The 12,094-nt window shown below is 48.1% G+C and overlaps 1 protein-coding gene across 1 annotated transcript in view; it reads right to left on the reverse strand.

The window, feature by feature from the left end:
• abr (ABR activator of RhoGEF and GTPase) overlaps positions 1-12,094 on the reverse strand; it is a 133,436-nt gene that overhangs the window by 92,884 nt on the left and 28,458 nt on the right. The window contains exon 2 of the mRNA XM_036525815.1: positions 5,206-5,381. Within this exon, the coding sequence (XP_036381708.1) occupies positions 5,206-5,381 (176 nt within the window). The remainder of the gene's footprint in view (positions 1-5,205; positions 5,382-12,094) is intronic.

Consider the following 12,094-nt stretch of genomic DNA (forward strand, 5'->3'; position numbering starts at 1 on the left):
CCTTTTTACGACTGGGGGATGAGATAGTATTGTGTAGGAAGTGAAAGTGGGAGGCGAGCCCACGTCAGACAACAGCAAAGAGCACATTTTGCAAAGAGCGGGAGTCCAGACACTGGCAGTGTGTGGCTGTGGCTCGCAGGACGTCACTCCTCACAGAGACCGCTCACAATGAAGGTGCGGTAGAGGCAGTCTCACCTCTGCGTTTGGTCCTTCCCCTTAACCTCCACACGCACGGAGCGTTACACAAAATGCCCACCAAAGCCACACCTACACGATATGAACAGCCTCAGTCAAGCTCTGCGAGTCTCTCCCCAGTGACCCATGAAGAGAATACAGGGTACAATGTTTAACACAGAATATGCACCGACGATTCATGACATAGGGTCCAATGCGTTGCAGGACAATGGGCTTGTGTTTGCCAGTTTAGGTGCGGTCACGGTGCGTTTCAATCTGCCTTGACAGCGCCCCTGCCGTGATTGCTTAGTCACAGCGCAAAAACAATTTCCAGTAATAGACCATCTCTAATCGCACTGTTACACTCCACTGTTTTCTGTCGCCCACACAATCTTCCCAGAGGTCAAAGCCACCACGTATCCTGACAGCTTCATTGGCTAAATCAGTCCTAATTTAGTCAAAGACAGCCAATAGGGTCCTCTGTCATGCACATAACTTCCAATCTGAGGGTACCGCTGCTAAAGACTGGCAGTTTAAGAACAGTAGCTGGCACTCCGATCGCCTAGAGTATTTGGCATTTAATATATTTTTACGTGCCAAATTAGTATTCATGGTTTGATTTACAAAGATTAGTTGATAATAATGTTTGAAAGTTAAATGCAGTTGTTTGCTTCTTTGGTTCCATTTCAAGGAGCCATATTATGATTTACAATAGCTATTCAAGCAAGTACTGAATGCTGTGGACATTCTCAGCCCAGCTCTGGCCAACTACACTGGCTGCTCAAGCTGCCAGTGCAAGAAAGACAGCAGCTAAAGTGATTAAAAATAACGGTATATTCCCCCTCTCCTGTGTGAAACGCCTCTAATGGATGTTTGTGTGGGATACGGAAGGGGGAGGGGGTTTGGCAAGGCAAAGAGTAGCTGAATTTCCACCCTCCACTATTAGCTCTGAAAGCAGCCCTTTTCCAGGGACAAAATATAAAGCCCCTGGGCCTATGTAACAGTGTGTGGAACCCTGACATTTATGGACAGTATGGTAGTGTGGTGAGTGTAGAGGTTTTAAAAGCAGTGACTCAGAATTTCGCCTGTTGCACAGATTTTTTACACTCCCTCACTTTAGGGTAACTGGGGAAGAGAATAGCAGCTCGTCACACACAGGCCCTGTGCTGAAGGCCACACTCAGCATAGGCTCTCCACAGACACACGCCTCCATCAACAGCTCTACACATACAGGGCCAGTCAGAACACAATGTAATCTGTACAACACAGGCTGTTCGCAGAAAATACGAAGTGTTACCAATTTAATTACCAAAAGAGAGTTTCTGAAGCAATCACATTATATATTATTGTGGTATATAATTATGATATATGATTATATATATCTACACATATTTGTTTGCACATACATACGTTAATATCCTGATACTGGGGGTGTGTGTGTGTGTGTGTGTGTGTGTGTGTGTGTGTGTGTGTGTATGTGTGTGTGCGCACGTGTGTGTGTGTGTGTGTGTGTGTGTGTGTATATGCACATATATATGCATGCGCACACACACACAAACACACACACACATATGTGTGTGTGCGTGTGTGCGGGGATTGCAAATACACATCTCTATTTTCTCCGGGGGGCAAGACTGATTTTATATATAACACTATTATTAACACCACAGTGGTTAAATATAAATATTGTTTACACACACAGAACATGTACATAGCAGCAAAGCTCATGCAAGGCTATATGTGTGTGTGAAGCACTGACTGTCTCTCACATCTTCATCAGGGCTCCACGCTGTTCGCCTCGAATCACACCAGGCCCTTTCGTGGCGAGAAAGAAATAACGCACACAAGCACAGTTTTCAAGGAACTATTTATATTCTTAGAAATGAGGAAACTCGTTACTGCGAGTCACGCTGCGAATGTCTCAATGGTTCCGGTGGGCTTCCTCATTTCTGAGCTGCCGCTGACGGAGAGGCAGAGTTTTTACTCGCGTCTCGAACACGCGGCTGTCTGACACGCAGAGCGCCGGCGCGGGTCAGAGAGAGCTCGTCCTGCCTTCGGGCTCCATTCATATAAAACTCCAGTGTTTATCTGTGAGGGCATGGAAGTTCCGAGTGAAGAAATGGATTTATGTTCGCAGCCTGCCGTAACAGAAAGCACAAAAGCTCTGTGAGCCAGAGGGCGTGAGTAATGATTAAATCTGAGCAAACGGCGAGTGTCGCCCCCCCCCCCCCCATCACACCTTCTACCTGCATGGACACAGTAGGGTGCTTCCAGAATGAATCAGCTACACAGACTGGGAACTCCTAAATTCAAAACTGACACCATGAGCTGTACAGCCAGTGAATGAACCACAGCCATCTTTGTTAAAGCGCTTGTCTCTTATTGTCGCGTATCCGTGTGATATGCGACAATAAGAGACATGCCTCAGATCATCTCCTCAGATGATCGCTTGATTTGGCATAGACATGAAGAGAGAGAAAGAGAGAGAGCAACTATATCTAGAGTAAACGGTGCGTGTAACTGCATAGCACATAGTGGAATTAATACTAGAGTTGATAATCCATATTAGTCTTAGTGAATAATTCACCATAATCCACTGAAGCTAACTGCGCTGACTGTTCCATGGGTGACGGCAGAAAGCACAACAATAGCTCAATAACGCACGCACATGCAATCCCCCGTAGGGATAAAAGACTGGATCACACATGAGCCGGGTATCAACCCAGTTAGAGTCACACAACAGCAACAGCCGAAACCATCGTGCCACTGATATTCATGATGCAGTTGCACAGTTCCAACACTAGATGGGGTGGTAGAATCTGTTTTGGTGAATTCTGAATTCCTACTGCAAACCTTGGCATTAAACAAAGAGAAACAAAGGGGTTTATACATTTTTAAATTCTTGGTCAAGTTATTGTGTCTTGGCAGCTTAACCCCCGAACAGTTTACAAAGAAGGAGTAGCTGTCACACTACTAGATTTGTGGATTCTATTCAAGATGGGAAAGAATAAATAATCAATTTTTTACAAAAGAAAATCATCACAAACAAAGGCTGAGTGGAACAGAAAAGAGGAAAATGACCCTGAATATATTATTAATAACTAAATAAATAACTAAATCCAAGTGGAAAAGGCGTTTTGTAACCCAGTCTCCCAGGCTGGGTTTCCACTGTAACCTTTCTCACTGTGCTGCAGACCGGATTTTGCAGAGAGAGAACACAAGTGTCATGTTTCAGTGTGGTCATGTGACCTACCACCTTCGCACACGCTCTGTTTGTCTATCGGTACCGATGCGTGACCTCACAGTCAGCCTCTGGTGTGGGAGGTTCACGGCAGGGTCAGCTGATCCTCACCCACAGAGAGCAGTGAAAGAGGACAGAGGGGCACACGCTGAGCTGAGCAGTTACAAAAGAGCATGGGCTTGCACTGCTACAAAGCTTAACCCAGGAAAAAGCCCTTGGTGGAAGTACCCAGGATGTATAATTCTGTTTTATATGGACTGGGTGTGTATATATATATAATCATACACTACACTCTTTTCCCCTTGGTTATTTTTTAACATGTAAACTTAAAGAGTAACTGCCGCAAATGTAAAATATAACGTGTCTTGGCAACAATGTGGCAATATGCCAAGAATGTCACATTCTGGTGTCAACATTTGACATAATGAAGGAATGACATTAAATGAAGGGACACTTGGTTTGTAAGTAAGTTTTTTTCAGATCTCTGTATGTATATCTACTGTTACAGTACAGGTGAAAATAAATAAATAAAACTGGCTGTAAGGAATTAATTATTTATTACAGTAGCGGCTGTGATACTGCTATTTCTATACATTTTAATTAAACCCTGGGAAATCCTAACTTTGCTACCTGTCTCCTCAGAATGCATTCTGAGGTTGGTAATGTCACGTCTCCCCGCTAACAAAAATCTGTGCTGAAATGGATATCAATACAAATTCCATTTCATTACAATCCTGCTTCATTTATACAGAGTAGCTGATGTCTATAACTTCATTAAGTGATAATAGTATGTATTTATGTCATTAAGTGATCAAGAACAGTTTTTAAAGAATGGGTAACACCACCACGCTTTCCCAAGGAGAGCGGTAGCTGTGTATTCAGTATTCCAGGCTTTGTAGGATGGTTAAATTGCGTCAAGTAAGCTAGGAAACCACAAAAGGATTTCAGACCTGCTTGTGTTCTTAGTTCAAACAAATGAATAGCTCTTGCACATGGCTGCTTCAATTTTAAAGGCAAGGAACCTCATCAAGGAAAAAGTACAGCTTTTTGGTAAAGCAATGACACATTTCAAGCTTTCACTGGAATGTTAACTGTGAGATGAAGTGACCTTTGATGCCTTTTATGTCTCTCTCACACACATAACCAAGGGAACCTAATAACCTACTAACCTATTGAAAATACTGATAGCCAATGAGTTATCTTTAAATTAATAGTAAAAATGGTTATCGCCACTCCTATATATAGTGTCCTTGGGTGACTTGAAAGGCGCTCTAAAATAAAATGTATTATTTCTCTCTTTGCCAGACAACTGGACGAAGCACTGAGTCACACTGCTAAAACGTCAGTTGGTCACATGCATTAGACAGCGTCCCCATCAATCTGACTACTTCTGCTCCCACAGCTGACTCCAGTGAAACTCGGCTCCTAATTTACCACTGAGGGCACAGCTGCATTTGCTGACACTAACGTAAATAAAAGCCAGCTTCCCCTTCATTAGTGCGGTGTGGGTAATTCTGTTAGCAGCTACACACCATGGTCCCTCTCTACAACTCAATGCCACTGTTCCAGCGTGGCAGCCCACATCATTCATGCGCTTCCTCTTTCACTGCAGTTCTGGCCTGAATTAAGCACAGGCACTTGGCTGGCCTTAAAAGACAACCACCCATCACAGCAGAGGCTACCAGCAAACACACAGGTCAAAGTATCCCTGAGGCGTGCAGTGAGGTACTGGCGGACCCGGGGAAGCGGGCCAGCCGGGAGCGCTCAGGGGGAGCGGTATGAGGACTCACCCCGGGCAGGCCCTCGTGGGGCGTGGGGGACACCGCCTCGCCGTCCGGCCCGCGGGCGCACAGTTGGGGCGACATGGTGGGCGACTCGTCGATGAAGGGCATGGTCTCCGAGCCGTCCTGGGACTTGCGGTCCTCAGCGGCGTCACCATCGTAGCCGTCTGTGTTGTAGTTGAAGTCTGTGAGGAGGAGGAGGAGAGGGGTTAGGGCGTCTCGGAAGGGGTCCCGCGCTGGGGGGCGACAGCGGCCGCCCCGTTTCGCCATGGGCAGCCGACCAGAATGCACCGCACGGCACAGCACGGTACAGCACCGGTCAGGATGGAGCTTTCTGTGCACAGAGGAAGCCGACAGGCTCCCACACTCCGCCCGTGTGACCGTCGGGCCCGCCCTGTGACCGCCAGCGTGCCACGCAATGACAACCCTGAAACTCCATTATGCCTCTCCTTCCATCAGCGTGACAGCCGGAGGCCCTGACGGCCTTATCAGATGTCAGGATGCTTTAAAGATGGAAAAAGGCGAGAGAGAGAGAGAGAGAGAGGGAGGGAGGTGCAGGGGGGCATTGTGGGAAAAGGGAGCGCGGGCCCTGCTCTGCCGTGGGCTGAAGGCAGACCTATCAGGCTGATCTACAGCAGCAGTGCTTTTGCCTGAAGCAGAGCAGAGAGTAATGCACACAGTGTGTGTGTGTGTGTGTGTGTGTGTGTGTGTGTGTGTGTGTGTGTGTGTGTGTGTGTGTGTGTGAGTGTGTGAATGTGGGAGGGGCGACTGATTATGAAAGGACCACATCCATGCACTCAACTGGATTTTTTCCCCACAAATAAAACAACCTGGACATTTCTGACTGACAGTTTTTCTTCCCCCCACAAAAACATTTACTCATTCCCAACAGCGCATCCACAGCAGGAGCAGTGGAGCAGAGAGGAGAGGAAACTGGAAGCTTTTTTTAACAGCCAGGAACTGGAAAAAATTGCCGCCCCAATACAAAAGTGGAACGAATACAGTAATGTTAAAATATTCATGCGAAGAGGCGCTTATCTCATCTGTCCTTGAGTAGCTAAACAAACACTGAGGCATCAACACACCCCCCCCCCCCCCCCAAACACCCCTCTCTCCCTGTTTCTCCATCTCTGTCTCAGGTGACAGGTTATAACTCTATGTATGAATAACTCCCCCTCCCTGCACACTGAAGCAGGCAGTAACCATGGACGGCTCAACAATCAACTGCTGTTCTGTTCTGTTCACCAGAAAGCAACCTTGAGGCAATTTGGCGGCGGAGTCTCGGAGAAACGGCGTGGCAAAGGCCGGGGCGTCGCCTGCACCTGGCTCAGATGCGTCCCGGCAGCTCAGGAAACGGAGCAGTGAGAATAACAAAAGCTTGGGGGGGGGGGGGGGGGGGGGGGCTGGGGGAGCCCGGGCGGGAAATGTCGGAGCTCATCACGGGCAGACCCGGTAATGAACTGACTGCATTACCCTCCCCGCTGTCACTCATCTGAGTAACAGCTGCTCTGCTGCGCGTTGTCATTGGTAACGCAGCTGTCTGTCTCCGCGCATCAGAGGAGCATGGGGTAGCCGTGCGCACGCGCGCGCACACCGTGCCAACGCTGACATGTAGCATAGCTTCTCAGGATACAAATCACCCCTTTTGCTTCCCTCGTATTTATGGATTTTTATTTAACGCCTGGTGTAAATCAGTCATTTCAGCATTCATTTTGTTGAAGGTGCAGCCTTCGATATTTCATAGTTACGAGTCTGCCGTGTTTAGGTAGTAAAGAAACCTTCCCAGTACGAGATCTTACGATATTAAAAACACACGTCAGTGAAGACCTGTGAATATGTTATCAGCGTATAGTCATTATATTTTATAGACGAGCAGGATGGACCCCGCTAATGCTAAACCTAAGGAATCCCCATGGGCGCGCTGTGACACACGGCAATAATTTCCATGGCCTTGCTTTGCTCGGGGAAACGAGTAGGAAGGGGGACTGCTGTTGCACCACACACAGTGACCGAGGCCAATCCACCCCTGCGCTCCATGGGACTGGAACCCATGCACTTCTTCCTAACCTTAACCCCAGGAGCTACCAAACCTGGGGAGTATATTTTAGCGAATATATTTTTTAGCCTAATCATATATATATATAAAATGTAATATATAAAACGTATAAATTACAACCATTTTGGTATACTGCAATATATTTCTGCTTTGCATGAATATGTTTTAATGTATTTGCAATATATTCTTGGGCTATTTCTCTGTATGTTATATTTAATTTCTGCACGGGATGGGTGCCTGCTCTGTGCTGGCTACTTCCTGCTCCTTTCTACTGACTTGCAGCAGCAGCTCTGAGCCGCCTCGGTTCTGGTTCTGCCCTCAGCAGCCAGGAGGAAGAGCCCACCTGCTTTGAGCTGACTGTGCCCTGGAAGCCCTCTCCTCAGCCTTCAAGGCTGCGAGGTTCATTTATATTATATGCAGCAGAAGTAGGTCACCTGTGGGGTTAAGACTACGGCCCTGCAGTCTGAATGGCACGATTCCCTCCCCGAGCCGGAGACCCGGATCTCTCGCCAAGGGAACAGGCTGTGCTCTCGTCCAGACTCTGAGAGGGTGACATCACCCTTTGTGCTGGATTCCTCTTCTCCTCCGCGCCGCGGTGCACAAACAACATATCTCCTTACACAAAGGCCACATGTTTGAAAGATGTAAAGCTTTCATTTGTGTGTAGTCTAGTCATTTCATAGTCAGGTCAGACAAGTGGTTTACATTCATAGCAGTGTCTTACAGCTCATTTTCTGAGTTGTCTGCTGTTCAATTGCCTCATCATTATGCCACTTACTCACCCTGATGTGGTTCTTATGCTTGGCGTCTGCTTGATTTATGTACCGTCTTTTCTTTCCTTTATGGTAGTGATATTAATGGCACTGCGCATTGCAATGCACCGAAGAGCGACATGGTATTTATTTCCTTACCGAATGACAGATTATGACTGCAAAGGCTCTCTAATGGAATGCGGAGAAGTGAAGAATGACAACACCACGAGCTTCCTCTGCCACGCCTGGTATTAACAGTGTATCTGAGTAGAATGGACTTCACATGACTCCTTCCTATACGATACAGCTCTGACTAAGGACACCAAAGGCTCACTCCCACAGGGACTCACAGCAGCCACCATGTTCACACCTGGCATATGCACCAGGCCTATTCTGGCTGGCTAAGTCCTACATACATTACTGCGTGTGTGTGTGTGTGTGTGTGTGTGTGTGTGTGTGTGTGTGTGTGTGTGTGTGTGTGTTTGCCTGTTCAGTGGGAGAGGAAGAAGTGAAAATGCAAAATGTTCAGGCTATGTTAAAGTACATTAAATGCACACCATTCCTACTTCAAACAGCGGCATCACTGAACTTTCAGAGATTGAATGAGAGCCCTGTTACTCGTGTTGCGCAGCCCTCCACAGTTTCAACAGATATTATTTCGCACGGCTTGGCTCCAATCGAATACATCGACAGGCTTCTCACTGCATGTGTGTGTGCGTGCATGCGTGTGTGCGGATGTGTATGCCGTAGTGCCGGGTTCTGAGGCTGTGCTGCCACACTGTTTATGCAGCTCGAATCGCATCACATAAAGCACCATCAGCAGCTGCAGAGAGGTGAACAAAAGTGTACAGTGCATGGCTGCGCTCCAAGCCGCAGGAGAGTTTATTTACGTTCCAGGGGGGTGATGTCACCGCAAATACACCGCACACTGCTGCATCCTACCACCACAGCGCTCTGGGTTTAGATCATTTCTCAGCTGACAGTCCATACACCTGGAACAAACATTAGTCTAATGGTTAGTTTATACAACCAAAACTGATGAGGGTCAAAGAGACGCCTCGCAAAATTTACGTAACGCAGACCATCTGTGAGAAAAGACGGACACCGGAGACAAACGAACTGAACGAGCACGGAAATAAACCGCGCTTGTTTAGAGATTACGAACTGTGACCAATTAAGAGGATGGCTCTGAAGGTTGCGCTGGCATTGAGACGGTCTGGCGTTGTGTGAAAGATAAAAGCAGACAGCGCATCTAATCGCATCAGTGGCGAGGGGCGGCGGGAGCGCGGCGGGGCCGGTGGGCCGGCCGCTCGGCACCGTGGGCCGTCGCTAATTTACGCTCCGATGAAGGACATGGGAAAGGGCATCCCGTCGGGGGGCGCCGGGCCAGCCGGGCCTCCCGCGGTTGGCCGTCTCTCTCCCCTGCTGGACGCAGGCTCTGGTTTCCGCGCGCCGTCTCAGTATCCGTTTCCCTCTCGCGGCGGATGAGGTCCCGCACTCGCTCCGAGGCCCAACGTGACTCGCGGTCGCTGGGCCACGGACGCGGCTTTGTTTCATGCTCCCGGTCTGACTGAGGAGGAGGGGGGCGGTGATGCGGAAGAGCCTTCTCGTCATTTCGATCCCGGAGCCGGAGAGCAGGGGGCAGAGAGGGCCTTGTCAAATCACAGCGGGGCTCCAGAGTCTTGTGCAGAAATGCCATCGTGTTTTTTGCTGGCCATAAATGAAGCAAACTGCCCTACAGGTTGGCTGGGCTTTCAGCTCCAGTGGGCAGGAGAGGAAACGATCGTCCCGGCCCTGGGAGGACGCTAAGCATTTCAAAGAGCCAGCCTCGCCGTACCAACATCTTTGCGCGTAGCCTGCGTTAACCTCCTCCTCGCATCCAAAAACCTTCAGATCCACAAAGTCGGGGGGGGGGGGGCAGGTGTGGAGTGTGAACATTCGGAGTAAAAGTCTTCAGAGCTCAAGGCATGAATCCCATAACCCAGACAATTAGATCAAGGGCCTGGTGTGTCTACGCTTGATTAAACACATTCTGCAAGCAGCCACCCAACCATTAGATCTTTCCTCTGTGTTGTATTCATGCGGCGGATTTTATTAGCAGAGAGACAAGATGGAATGAATGCAAATATGTTTACTCCTGCGCACGATGAATTCAGTACGCGGCCGTTCCGAAAATTAACCCGAAAGGGCGCTCACGTTGGAATCGCAGAGCTTACATTTTTATCGCTGGTGACGCAGAAGAGGAGCCCGAGACAGGAAATGAGGCGGCAGCTCTATCCGCAGCACAGGATTGAATAAAAACGCAAACAAAGGGGTGTCAGAGCCGATATAGAAACATAATGTTATTGCAGCACAGCCTGCATAAGTCAGCCCCAGACATTGTTTTGCCTGGATTCAATCTAGATCCATTACCGTGTCAGTTATGGCCAGTGACGAATTCAGCCTCCAATGAGCCTTTCATGACACAAAGGCAGTGCAGCGTAGTGGTAAGGAGTAGGACTCGTAAGCAGAAGGATTGCTGGTTTGATTCCCTGCTGGGGCACTGCAGCTGTAACCTTAGGCAAGGTATTCTACCCAGAACTGCCTGAGTAAATAAAACGTTGCATTAAACATATAATTCAGCTCTATACATGGATAACATGTAAAAATTGTAAGTCTCTCTTACAAGAGCATCTGCTAAGCGACAATAACATAGTGCAACATAACATAACACTCTTAAAATCACTGAAATTTTTCTTATTCTTTTCTCGATACTGTTGCGTCAGTAAAACCCAAACAAAAATGGCAGCACCTGATTAAATTGGATCTTTAGAAATTAAGGGCCAACCACAAAGCTGTGGAACTGCATTCTGGCTCTGGGAGCTGTTTGCAGCTGTTCGGCACCCCTCACAGTGACACCCCCCCCGTATTTGGCACGGTCTCAGTGGGACTCCTGCCTGGTAAAATGCAGGTCAGCTCCGCGGCGGCGCTGTCCACCCTCCCTGTAACCAGAGCAATAACTCACTCGTAACTACCCTCCCTGCGGACCGCGTGTGTGTGCACAGACATGTGGGCAGCGGTACAGTCCATTAATGCACGCTGACATGTCCTTGACTGTCAACAAAGAGGAAATCAATCAATCTTTCCACACGAATATCAGTCAATCTATTATTCTTTGGTCGAGCGACTGGAAAACATCCATTATCTAGAATATAGATCTTTGGCTTTCAAACCACGACAGCTTTTGTTGGGTCACAGTAAACAGGAGCTTAGTAGGTTTTTTCCCCTGTTCTTGTTGTTTTCAAGTCCCTTCCCCTTGAACGGGCCTTGATCGTATTAAATGTTTAAGTGGAGGAGATGTTAATGCCCTTTAAAGGTTTTACTGGCTTTATTTTTATGCGTCCTGAATCATTTGAACTTTCATTCCTGAAGCTGCTGAAGGGATGGAACCGCCTGATCAGCATGTTGAGAAAGCATTTGTTGAAATGGCTCTGTGTGTTCGCATTTTAACAAATGAATCTGTGTGTTGCATAAAACACCAAACACAAGAGACTGACAGCCGATGGCCCGGAAAACTGGAGTGCTGCTTACAATCTTTCTGACCGTTTCCAATTTAGCCTATGCCTGGAACACAAGGTAAGGTGACTTTCTACAGATATGCCCACCTCAATACATAGGTATTTACATATAATGTATACATACACACATTAATACAAATGAAACGCAGGCCTACACACATTCAGTCACTAACTAGACAAAGACGTAATCCACGCAGCATGTAACTGTCAGCCTTACCATTGGAGGACATGATAGAGCGAATGGCACAGGCAGCCTCGAAAAAGAACGCCATGCGAGCGGCATCCAGCGCAAACGCCACGCCGCTCCACGCCACGCCACACGCCACGGAGCGGAGGACCCCTGACAGCGTGTTGAACACAGACTCCGAGCAACAGCAGCAGGGCGCCGCGACGGAGACGATCTCAAAACGCCTCAGTCAAATTCATTCAAATTCCCATTCAAAGCGAGCTCTCGGGCACGGTGGAAAGGTGCCCGTCGGTTTTTTTTGTGCCCTGGCATTAGACAGTTTCTCTTTGTGGGCCCGGGCAGCGCT

This window comes from Megalops cyprinoides, chromosome 3 (genome assembly GCF_013368585.1).
Source record: "Megalops cyprinoides isolate fMegCyp1 chromosome 3, fMegCyp1.pri, whole genome shotgun sequence".
NCBI lineage: Eukaryota > Metazoa > Chordata > Actinopteri > Elopiformes > Megalopidae > Megalops > Megalops cyprinoides.